The sequence below is a fragment of the Blennius ocellaris genome (assembly GCF_963422515.1).
Source record: "Blennius ocellaris genome assembly, chromosome: 2".
Lineage (NCBI taxonomy): Eukaryota > Metazoa > Chordata > Actinopteri > Blenniiformes > Blenniidae > Blennius > Blennius ocellaris.
In genome coordinates, this window is record NC_137651.1 from 19,502,580 (window position 1) to 19,522,063 (window position 19,484).

Here is a 19,484-nt window from a genome sequence, read left to right on the forward strand (position 1 = left end):
TTCAGTGTTAAATGAATTTATTGCATCTCTCCACAAGTTACATTATAAATAAACGACCACATGAATAGTTTTATAACAGCAGGCAGTAAGTGCAGATATTGTCCGGTCCCATCTTATTGTGACTTCTTGAATACTTGGTGGCACACTTTGTCCAGAACATGGATCTCCTGGAGGAGAGAGAAGGGGGAAAAACAGACCTTCAGACTTTGAGGCTGCAACAGACATGTTCCTTAATAAGTTATATAATCAGACAGATTATGTGGTTCAGATAGTGACTCTAATCTCCCTATTGTTATCTTTGGATATGAGATGAACTATGGATTGAGAAATGTTTAGCCAAGTGTGCCTCACTGATTGGCTTGCAAACATGAAAGATCTTGTACACCGCTTTTATTTATTTTTTTCTCACCAGGTGCAGCAGGTCTCCTTCGAGCCACTGTTTCCAGCCACGGTTCTCCTTCTCCCCTTTCTGAACGCACACCAGCTTGTCCCCATCCCAGGTCACCAAAGTCTGTTACAATCACAGAAAATCAAGAGGAGATAACGCGACAGTTGCGTTTACTCCTCACCCCATCTGCTGCGTCAGACGCGTCATAAATAAGCGAGGATTCGAGGAACCGTTCCCTACCTTGACCTTCCGGTTATCCAGGGCCTTGGTGTGCTCCTCGAACTCCTCTCCTATGGTGAAGTCGACCTCGTAGTTCCTGAAGGTGCTGAGGGTCTTGGTTTCGAACTTGTCTCCGTTCTGGACGATCACCTTGGTCTGGTGCAGGTGGCAGGCGATCTTTCTGGTGGCGAAGTCGATGTCTGGGTGCACACAGGAAGAAACCGTCAAAAATGTGGGACATTTGTAGACATTTGTCATGACCTCTCATCCTCTTGGCGTGTGTGTGTGTGTGTGTGTGTGTGTGTGTGTGTGTGTGTGTGTGTGTGTGTGTGTGTGTGTGTGTGTGTGTGTGTGTGTGTGTGTGTGTGTGTGCGTAGGTGCATTACACCACAGGCCACTTATTCGGATTCCTTCCCAAAATACTTGTCAGATGGTCCCAAATGAGTTTCTCCGCCTCCAGTTTCGGCACTCTGCTCTGCCTATGAAAATTACCCAGGCACGACTGTTTAGATATTCATATCCCATTTGCATTAAAGTGAAAATTCAATTTCTTCCCATCACTCTTACAGACGAGGCCCCTGTATTTACCCATCTAAATGGTATTTCTGACCCATTTCCATCAGGATGTCATTTTCCCCATGCTGCTGGATGGAAATGAGGTTGAAGCATTGAGGATTTCCCGGATTTCGTGCGTGAGAGCGCAGTGTATCGAGGGGGGTTGTTCTATGAATTGCAGATAGAGTCGTGAATAATGAAAGCGTTTCTGGGTCTGATCAATGACGCACCAAAAGGAGAGAAGGGAAGCCTGATTTTTGTATTTTTTTTTTTTTTGTTACACCCCCTCATCCTTTGAAAATGACGAGCTGGCTCGTCGCCTGGTCCGGGGCTGGAATCCGTCTTCCTTTCCGGTGGATCAGGAGGATGAAAATGCAGACAGGAGTGAATCAATATTTATTTGGCGTGGTAGGAGCCAGCAACCGCTCACATAGTGGGGGTTAACTTGGCCTGACAGCAGCTCAATGAGGAAATGAAGCAATGCCTCAGCACTACTCTTGTTTTTCTCCTCTCCCTCTCTTCTCTCTCTCTCTCTCTCTCTCTCCATCTATTCCTCTATCCTTTCTGTCACACCCATGCCAGATTTTCTGCTCTCTTTGCTCAGCCTGTCTTTTAACGCAGCTCTCTCATTAATCTTCGTTCTTTTTAAGGAGGACTACAGGACACTTTTCTTCCTTCTCTTACACAACGTTATGCATTTTGTATGAGCGCAACTCACCGAGGGCCTTCATGACTTCCTCAAAGTTGTCATTGGTCACCATTTCCCAGCGTCCATTGTAGTCTGCAGGCATTTTTGATGGGGATGTGTGAGAGTGGTGCGAGGAGTTTGTCTTAAAGTTTGCTTGTCTAAGAAGAGAGACCGTTCAATGTCCCAGCCCTTTATATACACTGTGCGCATGCTCGAGTGTGTGTGTGCGTGTGTGTGTGTGCGTGAGTGTGTGTGTGTGTGCATGTATGTGTGTGTGTGTGTGTATGTGTGTGTGTGTGTGGGTCAAAGGACAGGGTCCGCCTGATAATTCTCTGGCACACGCACTGTGTTTTAGTGAGTGTGTGTGTGTAATATAATATATAGTTCACATTCACTTATTTATGTGGGGTAAGAGATCTTCTCTCTGCCGGTTGTGTGTCGTTGGTGCACATGCCACGGTGTCTGCATGAAGCACGCCGCACTCACGTTGTCTGCCGCACCATCTTATTTCATTTCCTCCCAATGAAGCTGCTGCTTCCCGCAATTACTCATTCTAATGTGCTGCAATGGAAAGATGATGGCATGGAGCATGAACAAAGATGAGTGCTGATTAGCCGCAGCCTCAAGTTTATTTCTGGAGTCCATTTCTTGCCTCTTGGTCAGTTTCTTTTTACTTCTGCTGCATGACATTCTGTCAATTCAAATGCAAATGCATCAGTTCAGTCTGTTTTTAACTCCTTTTGCATGAATCGTTTGAAGGTTTTTGGCTATCATATGGAGTAATTTCAGGATGAGACATTAAAGCTTATCAGTGCAGGACGAACAGATGGAGTTGGTTTATCAGTAAAGGAGTGGCAGCGCAGAGAGACAGGTGACAAGCTAAAGGACATGTTGGACCGCTATGTGTCTATACAATAGGACAGTGCACCTTGGCCTTTGATTTTCCAAGTCTTTTGAGCTCAACTGAAAGAGAAGAAACACTCGTCTTCAAAAGGATATTTCCCCATTTGGTGTTTTGATCCTGTAGGTGAGCAGTCTGGGTCCAGAACCTTCAATAGAATTCAACTGGATGTAGATCTAACGGTTGCGATGAGTGGAGCACACGATCCACATCCTTTCCAGGTATATCAAAGAATCAGCTAACCCTCTGGATGGAGACAAGACACCACTCCTGATAGCATGAAGGTGTTTCATCAGGTGTTGTGATAAGCACTGAGCCCTCACTGTGAAGTTGACATGCTTTCTCTCTGCCTGGGGCAGCGGCGGTCCCTCTGGACACCGCACCATGAAGCGCCCATTGATCCTAGTGTGTATTCTTAAGGTTAACTATGAATAGGATGAGTTAAATGCGGAGAAATAATTTCCCCAAAGAGATCAATAAAGCATGCTTTCTTGATGTGTGGATTTCCTCGGACAACTCGGTTTAGCTGGGTGTGAGTGTGCCTGTGTGTTAGCTTTGTGATAGATGAGTGTGCTGTCTAGATTATAGAAGATAAATGGATTAAGTGGATGGATGGCCGATTTACAGTGAGTCTTCCCTCTGAGGCATTTGTCAAACTCGAATACTTTCACCACCACTAGAGGTATGAGATGTGTTAAACATTGAATACGTAATCTATAATCTTTAAACTGTCTATACCTGGTTCACTCTACACACATTTCCAATGAAAATAACCACAAAATCCTCAAAAACAAGTATATGACACATAACGTAAACTACAAGTATAACCTGGCAATAAGTCTGAAAGTCATGGCAGAACAGTCTATTTGACCTTTTGGTTGTAAAAATATATCACAAATTCAGTGTGTACTCAATCAAATGTGGTGCATTCAGGCTTTGTTGCTGTTAAATGTTCAATAGATACCAAACATGCCAGAAGGTCACGGGAACAGCGGCCCACTTCACCACCTTTAAAAATGTTCAACCAGAGAACATGTTAGCAGAACAATAATGTCTAATATGAAGACGTAAGAGATACTAACAACTCCTCCTCTATCAAATCAGTGACAGATTGCAGGGAGATGATGTTATTATTGTTATTATCATCAATTATTTATTAGATTGCATTTGTATGTGCGCATTTTTGTGCATTTTACTTTCTCAGAGGGATAATTACGTAAATCAACTCTAACCTCAAAGAAGAAATTTGACTGGGTATATTCATATCCGTATCTCTTTGCACCAGTGACTGAGTTTTGCTCGACCTCACTATCACAATGGCCTTTAGTTTTTCAATTTAGTCAGACTACAAAGCCTGTCTGTGTAACTCCTGACATGTCCTGCATTGACTCTGTCACTCAGCTGAGAAAGAGCATCGATGTGTTTACCTAAGGCACAAACACACAAGATTCACAGTCACTGTTTATTTGAGAAGTCTAAATGCACAGCTTTTATCCAAATACTGGCTGACTGAGCAGTGAAATTACAGCTGAAGCTCCTGCAATTAACAATGAGCCTTCTTTCAACGATAATTGCATTTCTTCCGCCCGGGATATTTAGCCTTATTAAACCAGCCAGAGGGCATTTGTTGCTGCCAACTGTGTATCATGAGGTCCGACGGTGTGCAAACGTGTGCTTATATTATGTTTTCAGGTGTTGAACCTCATCTGTTATTGCGCTGATTTAAAATGAAAAACAACAACAAGAACCCCTATGATTTGAGTTAACTTGAGGTTACAGCTGGACTTCAACTGAGAACTTTTAACTAATCTGAAACTGATCACGTGCCGCTCTACACACTTGTTCACTATTCAGTCTTCATCCAAGACGTCCCAGCAGAGACCATCTTTCAGCCTGAATCAATACAGTTTGCTCTCTGGATCTCATTCAGCTGCTTGAAGAGCTTTCAGATCGTAAAATATTCTGCTGCAGGGATCGGGAGTCATGACTACAGCAGACTGCGGTTCGGTGAGACAGTAACACTTTGTTGATCTCGTAATGCTGAGTTTGTATGTGGAGGGTCAAAGGTGAGATAGGAGTATGTCATGGTTTATCATAGCTGATAAGCTCCTTTCGCCTGGAGAAACCTTTATCTTAAACTCTCAATGGCTTAATTACACCACACTTTTAGCTTCATGGACTATGAACAGTAACACATCTGGCTATTTATTCTCTACTTAAACCTTGAGAAGTCTGTTGCAAATGTGGCGCGGGTCCATTCTACAAAACGCCAGTTTCAGGAGACGTACAAAAGCAGAAAACATCTGGGGCTCAAGGGAATGCCTTCTCCTTGCATGATTTTCCTTTTTAAATTTTGGGAATAAACCAGTAATGTAATAATTGTCAGTGACATAATAATTTTGGATATTCTGAATGTGATATATCTGATCACATAACTGCATAATGTAATATATTACTAAAAGAACAATGATTAAGAGAGTGCTACATCGGCATCCTCAATGAATGAATATAATGACTAATCTGTTCATTATTTTTGATTAGCAAATCACACAAAACCTGCAAAATAAGCTTTCATTTGCAAGAATAGTAGTTGTATATAATGCATTATCACAATAATTGCTGTTGATTTTTTTTCTCCAAAAGGTCATTTGTGATGACAATGACTCCAATATCCTACTACACTAACGGGAAATTATGAAATTAGCGGCACCATTTCATTTAAAATGGTCAGAAATATGAAATGATTGGCAGGTATTACATTATTAGTTGTCTTATTGTGGCAGGACGAAGGATGAGTCAGAGCTCATTAGCAACCGCCAAAATTCGACTGAACAGTCAGCAACAGCCCCAGGCGGGGAGCGCTAAAACCACGCCCCTTTTCCCATCATCCTGCTGGGTGAGAGGCCTGAGTCCTAATGGCCGCCACAATATATCTGTTAAAAAGAGGGCAAAAGTACACATATTTGGAAATGAATTCACCAGATTATAAAGTCAACTCCGGTGCAAAACTATATATTATACAGTACAACCTACAGACTACTTGCAGAGATATACTAGGTATTTCAAAGTTATTATCAGGAGAGTTATTACTGCCTCTTGATCCAAATGACTATTATTAATAATGTCATATAATGTGAAAAAGGTCCATATATGTATGAATATACATGTGCATACAGCCTGCATTGGGCCCATAGTTGTAGAGGATTGTCTTTGGCTCCCTGCAGCCCTCTGTTGAATAAAGTTGCAGAGAAGATTGATGGGTAGTTCATTAACAATAATAGAGATTAGGATTCAAATAGTGTCATAGTTTTCAGGCGGACAATAATTCAGAGAAATAAGAACAAGAAATAACTTGAGAGCTGGAGTTCATCTTTCTCTGAATTACTCATAAAAGTTGAAATAGCAAAATCAAGTCAAGTACAACAAGGTTCCACCAAAATGCTGGAAACCAGAATGAGGGCAGACACTTGCTATCACTATCCAACAAACTGCACACTCACCCCACAAGAAGCTGCTCACTTTTTTAATGGATGCTTAATGTTTTTATTGATTACTTGGCTGGTACGAGATTTGATATGAACGTAACAACAGTGCCATGCAACTGTGAGCGGCGATCTCAGCAATCTAAATACAGTATATGGTGAGAAGTAGCAAAGTAAAAATACTAGGGGTGGAGCAGTGGTTAGTATGGGCTCAACTGCTGGCTGGGCCTTTCAATATGGAGTTAGCATGGTCTCCCATGTGTGCATGGGTTTACTCTGCTTACTCCTATTTATTCCCAAAGCACAATAACATGCAGGTTGGTGACATGAAATGTACCTTAGATCTGAATGTGAGTGTGTGTGGCTGTTTGTCTGGGATGTACTGAAGATCTGTCCAGAGTGGACCGTGGCCTTGCCCACAGTTGGCTGGGATTGGTTCCAGAAGTCTGCAATGATGGAGTTTCAATTAATGTTTTTGATGAAATGCTTTTATTTATGACAAATGTCATATTTTTCCCTGTGCTATTTAACCAAAGAAGGTGGACCCTTTATTACAATTTAAAAAGCACAAAAACGCACAGACACATGCACAAAGGTTCTTTTAAAACAGGTGAAGTAGCTATCACCCTTTTATATTTACATGAATAACGAATAACATTTAATGCGTATAAAACTTTCACCAGTACTTTTAGCACTATCTAATTGGTGTAAATAGTTTGAATCTGTAGAGTGCTTTTCCGCTGCTTGTGCAACCCCAAAGCACTTCAAACACACACACACCCACACACACCCACACACACACACACACACACACACACACACACACACACACACACACACACACACACACACACACACACACACACACACACACACACACACACACACACACACACACACACACACACACACACACACACACACACAGCAATGGCAGCAGCTGCCCTATAACACTAGCCATATGTTGATGTTCTGATTGTTCTTCTCAAGCTTGGTATTTTTCTCATTTCTCCACAAAGGGGCAATGTTGCTTTATATGAGCCATGTCTCTTCTTTAGAAACAGCAGCTATACCTGCTGCTTTTATTTTAATTTTTTTTGCAAAATGTTTTACCCCGATCAAAATTAAGATGACAGGGTAAGTGAGAGGCCGAGACTTGTTGGGAGCCACTCTTGGGAGTTTATTTCCTTCATCCTCTTTAAAAGAGAGGGATTAATATCTTTACTGTAAACACCAGGACACAGAAAATGAGATGCGAGCATTTGAATGCCAAACTGCACTGAATAATTTAGAGAACGGGGGGCAATCATGTAAGAAAGAAATGTGCGCACATGCAAGCAGGCAGCACCTTATAAAGTTATTTAGATGCACAACAGCCTCCGTTTCGCTTCCGTCTAATTCACACCTAATGACACGTCTTAACACTCTGCAACCTTGGAGGCAAACACTGTGTGTGTGTGTGTGTGTGTGTGTGTGTGTGTGTGTGTGTGTGTGTGTGTGTGTGTGTGTGTGTGTGTGTGTGTGTGTGTGTGTGTGTGTGTGTGTACACTCATCATACAAGGCCGTGCAGGAAACGTGTGTCGCATGCTTCTGAACATTTCCGGCTTTAGTTCTCACCTTCCAGCGTGTTTCGACTCGTGCATAATATCAGTTGGTACACATCGCACCGTGGCTGACAGACTTCAAAATTATCTGAAATTCTATTTCCCTTCACCCTTCTTCCTCTCCAGAGTTGAGTTTCTTAACCCCCCCCCCTCACCACCACCATCTCGGCCTGATCTCCTAACACTGAGACGTTGTTGTGTGTATTGTGCTCACACGCTGTGTCACTCTCCGTGACGCCCGACTTCAATATCCTGTGTGATTCAATTCAATTTGCTTCATTAACACAGCATTCAGAACTGTGCATTAAAGTATTCACCCCCCCCACCCCCCCAGCTTGGTCGCATGTCTTCCGCCTCCTCCCTGTTGTTTTAAAAACATCAAAGGTTAGATTAATCACAGCTCCCAGAGGAGATGGATGACTGAGCGAAGGCTGCTCTTTGTTATGAGACCCCAGTTGTGTATTTCAGAGGAGAGTAGATGTATTTGTAATATATTTTCATCCCACCCATGGACTCTAATAGTGCTGCATCTTGCTGTGTGCTTTGATGTCCCGTTGAGAATTGAAAAAGGCCCCAATGTTCCCACACAATTGAATGATTTCATCGTCCTCATGGAAGCCTTTTTGGAGGGGGAGAAATAGAAGAAGAACAAGAAGAAGTACAAGGAGAAGAAGCTCAGTGGTGGAGGTTGCATTGTCGAGGCAGAAAAACAGTTATGTTAGAGGAGATTACACATACAGGAGGAATGCATGCCTCCACATATCAACCGATGCAGAAAATGACATTTTATAATGAAAGATACCCTACATTTACAATTTCTGACAGATTATCTTGTTGTTTTCATGTCTTCTATGCAATGGAAAACTGTAAGCAGACCTTTAGGCCGGCATAAAATAATAGACATGGTAAAACACTGTCTTGTATACAGTGGCTCTTTAAAGGGTCTCAACGAGAGGTACCTGTGGAGGTATATTCAGTGTCAAGGTCACCCAGTGCGTACACTAAATGTATGCTGCTTTAAATAAATGGCCAGGTTAAAAAAAAAAAAAAAAAGGAAAAGATGCAGTCTTGTTGCCCTCTGCGTCTGTATGCTGCCATGAATGTATGCATGTACTGTACACGCTCGCCTGTGGTTGTTTGTCCATTTCTGCATGCTAAATGCTTCACCTCGCCCGAGCATCATCACTCTCCCTTTGCACAGCACGGTTTGATCGCAGCCATTCTTCTCCCTATAAATCAAAATCCCATGTTCCACCTCTCCATGTGTCACCCACCTCCCTCTGGGGGAGAAAAAAAACAAAAACCCAAACAAGCAAACTCAGGAGCCTGACCGCCTTCATGTGATCCCCATGGTGCATCCCCCCCCGGACCTTCCCAGATAATCACTGGAGGAAAACATACAGTACTGAAAGCTCCCTGCAGTTTCTCACTCCCCCCTCAGGAAGTTTGAGCTGGAAAGTAAAGAGGGGAAGGAAGGGATGACAGTGTTAAATATTTCATGTTTTCCTCTTGGTAATTCCTTACAGTCGGAACGAGACCTCGTTTTCCACAGAAACAGGCGCTACAGTGGGAGTGATTGCGGGAGCCTGGGAAGCTCTGTGTTGCTCTTTGCTTCTTTTTTTTTGCTTCTCAGCTCCGAAATAGGCCTGGATAGTGATGCATAATGCATGGGGCTTCCTATGTGGTGGAAAAGGGCTGTGTTGGTCCTGAGGGATCAGCAATGGAAGAGGGTGTCCAGATTGACATTCTGGAGCTCAGGCATGGTCATGGGCTCGTCCAAGGGAAAGAGGAGAAGGATGGGTTATGATGTGTTTTGTCCTGTGACTGTTGTTACACTAAAGGATCTGTTATTCTATTCTGTCATGCAAGTCTGCTGTTTCAGTATCAGCTATTTTCCAAAGTTTAAAATCATGACTTTAAGTGTCAATTTTTTATTTTTTTTGTGCATATTTTATTGTCAAAATCAAAAGTGTCAAACCTCTGGCCCGTTGGCTCAAAATAAATCATTCTTTGCTAAGTGTGAAAATCCTTGAAAAGATAGTACCTGCAATTTTTCTGATCTAAAATGACTCCAATGTTCTAATTTGATTTCTGGGAATACCACAGTTTATTGAGACTAGCAGATTAGCTACACTGAGACATAGAATTGACGAGCGATTTACTGCAAGATGCTGCCGTGTAAGCTAGCTGATGTGGGGGTACTGTAGCAGTTTTCATCCATGGTTCATTCATAACTAACAGCCTCTGCACTTTAGTTGTAACACTGCACATATGTAAGCGGGCACTTTGGGAGGTTCACATTATTTGATTCCAGGATAACTCGTCCACGGACGGCACCCGCTGCGGCAACTCATTCACGGATGAGATTTCAGAATTTTTGTTGTTTTTGTTGTAGCAAAGCATGCATATCTGATATGGCTTCACAACAATGAAATATAAATCATTCTGTAGAATATGTATGTTTGTACTCGAGTCAAAAATGTGTGTGTACAATGGTTTCTTTTTTTTTTTTTAATGTCTGGAAGTGTATATTCAGTTGAATGTGAGAGCAGCCTTCTCATTTTAAACTCTTTACACATCCTCTCTGCACCTGAAGCCAAACAAGAGAAGACAAACAAGAGCTGAGCTGAGATTTCACAAAGAACCAAAAATACAACTCTTATGTCAAAAACACATTAAAATAATATTCCATACCAGGAGTGTTTCTGGTATTGGGATTTTTCCCCACAATTTTAAACATTTTCTTTACCCGCACTTGCTCAACATGTGGTTACTGCCTCACAAAGGCGACTCCGACTGAAGGCACCACAATTGATGTTTCTATTTAAAGCAAATGAAAATGTTTTCCACCTTCAGCTTGCATGTATGATTATAAGAAATCTCTGACTCATTGAAACCAGTACAAACTTGTACCTTCTAGATCTGGATGCTATTTAGATTCCACTGAGAAAGACCTGTGACTAATAAAGTCTACTTATAGCTACAAAAAACAAACACAAAAGAAGATGGAAATGTACCACATCAAAGTGGAAATGCAAGGTAGATAAATTAAATGGGTTAAATATCTAAAAAGAATGAGTAATTATTAGATATTTATTGATATTTAAAGTTAATTGTTTTTGTAATGAATCCACACACACATGCACTTAGACAACAATACGCTATAAACATCAATCATAGTGAATACATGGACATTTGTATGGACACATGACCAAGTTAGATTGCTATTCCAGGTGACTCTCAACTATAAAACTACCACGTCCCAGGAGAACATAGTCCGGATACTCTGGAGGCTAACATTGTTGTCATTGTCCATCTACTCGCACATCTGCAGAAGAGCTATTCATTATGGCCGAGGCACACATTTGCAGTAGCAGCATTTTTGAAAATAGGTATTTTCAATAGCTCCAAGCACCGTTGCCATGTGAATAGACACCCAAAATGCTACGAAGGTTTTCTGTTTGCACTTGCAAATGGGGTCAAAGTCAATCAGTCATTAGCTTGATCCAATGCTCAACTAATGTATGACAGAAAGGCTACATTATCAAAATGGTGTTAATTGAAGGAGATAATTAAAAAACAAGGAAAAGCTAATTTCTACAGTCATTTTTCTAACCAATATTTGTAACGTATACGTTTCCTGGCTCACTAACACCTGATTTCTGCCCTCATGTGTTTTCATCATCTCCTAATTTTCTACATAATCTGTTGATAGTGTACTCACAACCATAATGTTGCATTTTCAAATTGTTTTTAGTCTAATTTGCCAGGTTACTCTTTAATATTTGCAATAGAATTTTAATTAGTTGCATCTATTTAAATAAAGATTAAATTAGAAAAAACTGAACAACAACTAGTGAGTCTGATTATATAGTAATTTTCGCTAACTTGCATGACACAAGTCATACCCACAAAGTGAAGGTGACGTAATGTGTATATTTGTGGTAGATTGTATCAATATAATGTCATAAAAATACACCTTTGCACAAAGACAGTTAATTTCTGGAGGATCTCTTCCGGGACAGCTTAACAATGCTTTCAGAATCAGTCATATCTTTGTGCTGCCATCAAATCCTGTGAGAGACTGAATGGCTGTGCAGGTTTGAAAGAGGAGAGGCAGAGAGAGAATGAAAGCCTGCTTCTGCCGAGAGAGCCGGTTGCCAGTCCATCTGGGTATGGAAAGTGTTCCAGTTGTCACAAACAGTCTGCATTTATGTCTGCATGGAGACAGAAAGGGAAGTGGACTGAGATGGGGATTGGTGAAGAAAGAAAGTGGGGTGTTGGATGAGGAAAGTGAGGCAAAATTGAGAAAATGAGTCGTAAGGAACAATAAGGACGGAAAATTGTTATTGTTTTGTCACATTTACTGTCCTATGTCAAAGCTTTCAATGTAAAATGAGAAAACTTTGGCCCAGGCTCACGATTAATTTCTCTTAGTTATTTGGCCTTTCCGCTTGTGGAGCTTTCAATCTCCGAGGCCTTCGGGGGGTCCAGATTATCTCTTTCGTTTGGAGAAAATGAGCTGAGCTGGAAGCTACATTACCTCCAATGCCTTATGCAGGCTCATTTTTTTTTTTCTTCCTCACATCGCCATTAGCTGGCGAAAGCCATTTGGAGATGCACAGTGGAGTGTTTCCATGTTCATCAGTAAGTGGTTGGCATTCCTTCAGTCAATTATCACCAGAACTGTCTCTGTGTGATAATTCAGGCCTCGGGCTTGTGTCTCTGTGCCAGGGAGGATATTCAAGGGACATTTTCTATGGAGGCTTGCAGAGAATCCAAATTCAAAATATCCAATCATCTATGCTCCATACTCACACTTGCAACTTGGCGATCTTGCATTTTGAAGTGTTATTCAATCCTGTGAGTGCAATCCAAAGTTAGTCAGTTGTTTAATTGAGCAGTATGCATTGGTAGTCAGAAGAAAACATAGAACACTTCACATACGATGTTCTGGTAATTGCACACATGAGTTGGTGTATGTTTCAATCTGCTTTTCTGCGTGCCAGTTTCTCTGTGATTAATAATTACATCTTCTGCAGCCACTTTATTGATATAACACTGCAATTTATCTGGTCCATTTTGTGTTGCATTTCTATATGTCTGTGGATCCATGTCATCATGGGCCACTTACCCTTCAATGATATGCATGCATTTTTCTTCTAAAGTTCTTAGTTGTTGTTTATTTGATAACAGCTCTGTAAATAACATGTCTTTAAAGGCACTCACATCCAAACTAGGGCTTCTGACGTCCACCATTGTACACTGACTTGTGTAAAAGACCAAAATGCTGAAAGTAAACACCACATGAAGTCTTTGGTGGCATTGTGGTGTGCACTCTAGCCTCATAGTGACAAGATCCCTGCTCATATGGCCTTGGTGTAAAGTTTGCATGAGTTTATGTAGAGTTTCCTCAGTCTTGTGTTGAGCTCTGCAGTAAAAAAAACAAAACAAACAACATCTTAATCTTGAGCAAATGGATGCTCCTACTTATTTGTGATTCAAGCACTATTTTCATGACAATGAAAATTAGCGAAAATGGTGATGTTTCATTTACAGGTAAATCAAGCTCCAAGTCACTGAAATTGATTATATCTGAAAACTCTGGCCAAAGTGGAGATTTGGAACAAACTTGTTTGCCTGTAGACAGGGGGAGATGGAGTTTAACATCACAAGTATGCGACAGAAGCGTCATTAGCATCATATCTATGTGACCTGACTTCATAGTTACTGTTCTAAAAACAGTGCCAATATGATCCAAATTTTTGAAAACATAGAGGAGAAAATATCAGTTTTTGTTAATACGCGATGTGTCCATGTGGCCAGGCCCCAGTTCTGCTTTGTCTCAACAGCCTTAGTAAATAGTTTTTCTGCACATGCGATAGTAGATGGACAATAACAGAAATGGTGGCCTCCTCTGGTGTCATGACTCTCTGTCCATATTATCCTTAGGCTTGGTAGTTTAATAGCTTAGAATCACCTGTAATAGCAACCCAACTTCATCATCTGTCTATACAAATGACCGTGGACTCTGCACTGTTGTCTGTATTCACCATGGATTGATTGGATGGTGACCCCACAAGCACAAAATACTATAGGCCATGGAGTTCGATGAAGAAGTTATTAAACACATTCAAGAAAATAAATCCCCATTGAAGTGGTACAACACAAACAATTTCTTGTTATAAAATCCAAAAATAGAAGCGGTGGGGAGCTAGCTCAGGAAAAGGTTTCTCACGTTACATACAGATGCTATCATCCCCGTGGCTTTCAGACTATGTAAAACACATTATGTGTTGTACAATAATCTATTAGCATAAACTCCTTCTAATATTTTGGTCAGGTACCCACATCTGATATGCCATATTGAACATGTGTTATTTTGTTATGCTCATTACATCATATCAGCAGATCAGCTTCCATTTATGTGTGTGAGCAACATGAAGTCTGTTGTCATTTTTGTACGCACAAAACTTTAGTAGGTCAGAATCATGGTTTGTATTCTTTATCCCACTTGTTGATTTATTTATTTTAAACAACAAAGCATTTGTTTGAAAATGTGGAGGACTGCTCTCGGTATGTCATGAGGGACTGTTGTGTGGTGCAGACATGCTTCTCTTCGGGTGTTTTGTTGGTGTTGTGGGGGTGTATAACAAAGGCACAGATGTGCTGAGTGTTACTCTGGTGTTCAGTGTTGCTGCCTGTTTATTTTTGCTTGAATATAAACTGATGTGTATAATGGACGTGACAAGAAAATGTTATATTATGACGTTGTCATCCCATGTTTTGGTGTATTATTAAAGTTTCATCAAGGATTTGCAGTATATGAAAGACAATATCATTATAAGTCGCGAATGGACTCTTTTGGACACTCATATGTAAGAGTGTGATATTGCAAAGTGCTGGAGCACAACACTGCACTGGTCAACAGTCCCCCACAGGATTCAAACAAAAAGACACATCGGCATGGAAAGGCTATATTTGTGTTGCACACATCAGAAACAATGCACTTCGGAGTGCTTTTCCACATAAAAAAAAATACAATTGGCAAGAGCAATAAGAAAGATGAATGAAATAATGACAATTAACTCTACAGTTGGTGGGGTTCTCAGCTGGTCTAAAATCAAAGGACTTGCTTTATTGGAAGGTAGCAGCAAAGAGAAAACAGAAAGGTCTGCAGAATTCAGATTTGAAATCACCTGCAGATTTTATCAAAATCTTTAGAAAAACAAACAAGCCTAAAAGCATCTTTTACACGTTTGGTTCTGATTCTGGCAATGCAGGCTTGATACAAATGACCTCCAGAGGTCTGGTTGACTCACAACAGAACAAAAGATCCAAGATGCATTGTGGGCCTAAACTATTCAGAGCTTTAAGGAAGACAAATGCCCACACATGCATACACTTTGGGCCTAGTTACATTTTAACAATTTAACAATTACATCTTTGAATTGTGAGTGGAAGATGGAGCACCTGGAGAAAACCCATACAGGCTCAGATTAAAGGCTCCTTCAGTCAACACGATGGAAGCAAAAACCATGAATGCTGGTAAATATCTCACAAATGGTATTTAATGAAAGGGTCCTAAGAGAATTTGTATGTTGCTTGAGAAACTAAAAAGATGCTTGAGCGTCATTCCACAGCAGTGACCTTCAGCTGTAGAGGGGTCGAGCTAATAAACAACTATGGGAGTTAAGTGGTGTCCTCGGAAAAATAAAACATGGCTAATGTAAATGTAAAAATTGTGGTACACCCAACACAACAGGAGCCTTGTCCATGAAATCAGTGCCTATCTTTACATGACAATCTACAATTTGTTTTAGGTGTAGTTGAGTCAGTTGTGCAGCACTCTCTTCATATATTCCTATCTTTAGCAGCTTTGTTAGATAAAAATGTGTATTTTCCCAAGGCTACATAAACGTTGGCTTATAGGAGTATTAAGAGTTATGTACAACGTGACATCAACTTCTCGAAGACCTTGAACGATGAGAGACTTTTCTAGCACATAGGAGAACTGTGAAAAAAAAAAGAAAAAAAGTCAACAAGTAAATTATTTAATTGCAAAAGAATGCTTCTCATCACGGCATCCCGGCAGTGATAAATTGCTTGGGAGCCAAATGACAAGTTTTGAAGACCAATGTGTCACACTACTGGCGTCAAGGGGCATTATTTATGCTGGGTTGATCTGGTGTTGCTGCGGGTCCGCAGGGTTCACGTTCATTGTGTTTTCACTTATTATCTTGCGTTTAAAGTGGCACATCAAAAAAGCGAAAAAGGGCTTTTAAATGCCACATGCGGGTTTGAACTATAATTGGTTATTCAGGTGTTTTGCCCAGACTTTAAAAAAAAACCCTCTATAACTGCTTCTAGCCTCTCTTTTCTGTCCTTCTCTCCCTGGCCCAGCACTGTCTCAGCTAACATTTACTGCGAGTTATGGACCCCATGAATAATTGATCCCGATTCTATTTAAGATCCTGACGAGGACAAATGGCGCGGGGCTCCACTGGCCAATATTTCTCCCTCCACTGCCCTAATAGGAGGCCTCTTTCCTCACGCTGCTGCAGTCATCTTACTTTTCCTCTCATATTCTCCCTCGTCTTACCGCCTCTCGTTTCCTTTTCTCGTTGCGCGATGTATCCGGTTTCAGGTCCCTTACACTATTTTAAGAGCTAAGAATGTGCAGGGGTGTTATTGAGGTGGAGCTGCAGCACAATGACGGACGATGCCAACACTGGCCAATGGCGGAGAGGATTTATCTCTGTGGGTTTGTGGTGGACTGGCCCTTCGGTGCCATAACCGGTTGGATCATTGGGAAACGACGACACCGAGGTTGAAGTACATCTATTAGCAACGTGAGGGCAACACCCCGATCAATGCTTATCACATTGGCTCTCTGTGTCTGTGGGAGTAGTCCAATTTATTAGGCGTGTCTGGGTGTGATTGTGCGTGGTCGGAGGGTGGAGGTACAGTAGATCATCCATGCCGGTGCGTCACTGCTCACGAGCCACAGGAGCCGGCTGGCAGATCATTACAGTGTGTACATGCTGCAGGGAAGACAGGGGATGTGGATCTAATGGACTGTAATGGACACACACACACACACACACACACACACACACACCGGTATTGTGTGATTCACTCCAGCAGTAGCAGGTAATGAGCAAATTGCCCCATGTTGTAGTTGTTATCTCACTTCTTCTACTGTGACATCACTGAAGGAAATGGGAGTGTTTCAGAAGCTCTCGGCCTGGAGTGTCCCTGCAGAAGTTTGTTGTTTCGGTTCGGTGCACACAGTGTCTTCTCCAAGCAGACATTCACTCAGGCGAGATGTTAGAGCAATGAGAGAATACGACACCAGACAGACAGGACTTCAGTAAGCATTTGTCCATGTGAAGCAAACACGCCAGGTGCCACTCATCAAAAGCCTGAATCCTGCACCCACCCATTGATGACTTACTGTATATACAGAGAGCTGCTGTCTCCATCGCTGTCTTCTATTTTTCCACCTCTCCACGCCTTTATCATGAGCATCATCTTCCTTTTTTCCCCCCCAATTACTCTGGACTTTCAACTCCCACTTTGGGACTCAAACAATGATGAATCTCTCGATCAAAGATTTCTGTACATTATGATGTAAAATGAGAGGTCTATAAATGTGGGTTGGAGTGGGCAGGCAGATGAAAGGCCGGAGAAATGAATAAGAGGGAGGTGACATTAGTTTGATGTATGAAGATGAGTTGGAGCCTCTCCTCTTCTCTCCTCTTGGCTCGGTTTCCGCTTCACTGCTGATCCTGACACAAATATTGTGCAGAAAAGAACTCTCGTAGCTCAGTCACTGTAATTCAGCAGAGGAGAGAAACATGGGGAGAATCCATCATTAACAAATAAATAAACCATGTCCTGCATAGTTTTACACAAATACATGTTTACTTAATTTGAAGCTACTCCACCATTCCTTATCCCAAATTGTGACTGAATTTTCATCAATCTTACATGATTTATGCAATGAATAGTTAAGGAAGGGTTGGGGTCTTCAGCCCATCACATATACAATATACAAAAAGTGACTCAACCCTATAAGCAAGGCAGAAAGTATACCTAGAGAAAACCCACACATAAAAACCTGGAAACTCTCACTGTAAGACGGCACAATGTTTACCACTACACAACCATTCAGGCTGTCAATCATTTTCATCATACTATGAAAGATTTAAAATTTTGCACTGTAACACACTTAATGAGAGGTTTTTGTTGGTTTGGAATCAGAATTGCGACTTGTGGGATGGATTTGTTTTCAGAACAGGAAAATGTTTCGAATTCTGACTGGTTACAGCCGAGATGTCAAATTCATCATCTAATCAACTATCTATCTGTATACGTATATGTACTGGATACATAAACCCCTTGTGAATAATCTATATTTAAAAAATAGTTTATATTTTATGAATCTACATTTACACAACATAAATTATCAAGTATACACACCCCTATACATACTTATATACATACAAACACATATCACATACAGTATAATGAATTCAAGATATCTGAACGCTTAAAGCCCTGTTTTTATTAAAACTTTTGTCTTGTTTAAAAAATAATCCTCATGATCAGCAAGCATATTTCTTTAAAGGGGAGTTCAAACAACACTTAAATAAAGTATGTCAGAAGATGCTTGTTTGTTATTTTGTACCTGTGCAGGTAGCATGTCAGTATTGTTTGCATAGCTGTATTTGTGCTTCACAACATCCGATTCCAAATCTGATGGTAACAATGAATGAGAATTTTCTGACTTTTTCTCACAAAAACTAAATAAAAAGACAAAGAGAGATTGTGAACATGGTTCCAAATATGTAGTTTATTCACAGGGCTGAGGTACAAATAATAGGAAGGGAAAGAGTTTGTAGAAAGTGTTGTGACCTAGTGGAAATGTACTGCAGTGAGGATATCTTCACTCATTATCCTTGTCTGGGGAAAAACTTGGCTGAGTCCGACTGATGCGCTCGCAGAAGTTGTGACTCCTGTCGCATTATGAAGCTGCAGCTTCTCAGCTCAGCAAAAGGTCTAGACCGAAATGTTTCCCACTGAAAGTTTTGTGTACTGTTTGTTGGGTTTCCTCAGCAGTGAGGAATGGATGCGAGATCCCCCATTAAAACTATAAATATTTTTTTCTTCTTGCAGTAAAGGGCAAATAATAAGCTTAATTATTCATAATGTTCTTATGTCCTTGTATACGTACTTCACAGACAGGCACGATAATTGTAAGATAGGAGCCGAGAGAAAATATTCTTTTTTTTTTTTTTAAATGCGAAAGACAAATGAAAATAATAAAAATAACAAGATATTAACACGAGACATGCAGTCAGGCCAAATAACAGGTTAAAGGAACAATGGCAGATATGGTCGAGACACTTGACATAGGCATATAAAAAGCAGACAAAATATAACAATGATAATAATTGCAAAATATATGCACATGATTATAGGTGAACTCATAAGCTTATGGAGGAAGTGAAGGAAATATATCAACAGTGTGCTTATATGGTTCTTCTTGTCTTACAGTTTTCAAAATGAAACTAAACAAGGGACCCCTGGTAAAATAGAATATGGCAGTTGAGCCTTTCATCACTGATCTTATTTTTTTCCA

General features: G+C 40.9%; 1 protein-coding gene across 1 annotated transcript; it reads right to left on the reverse strand.

The window, feature by feature from the left end:
* Positions 1–113: 113 nt before the first annotated feature.
* Positions 114–1,953, reverse strand: LOC308136064 (retinol-binding protein 2-like; the record flags this gene model as incomplete). The annotated part of the gene is made up of 4 exons (XM_080504275.1): positions 114–167; positions 410–511; positions 629–807; positions 1,881–1,953. 4 exons carry the CDS (start codon positions 1,951–1,953, stop codon positions 114–116), a joined length of 408 nt encoding a protein of 135 aa, XP_080360401.1.
* Between the last annotated feature and the right edge of the window lie 17,531 nt (positions 1,954–19,484).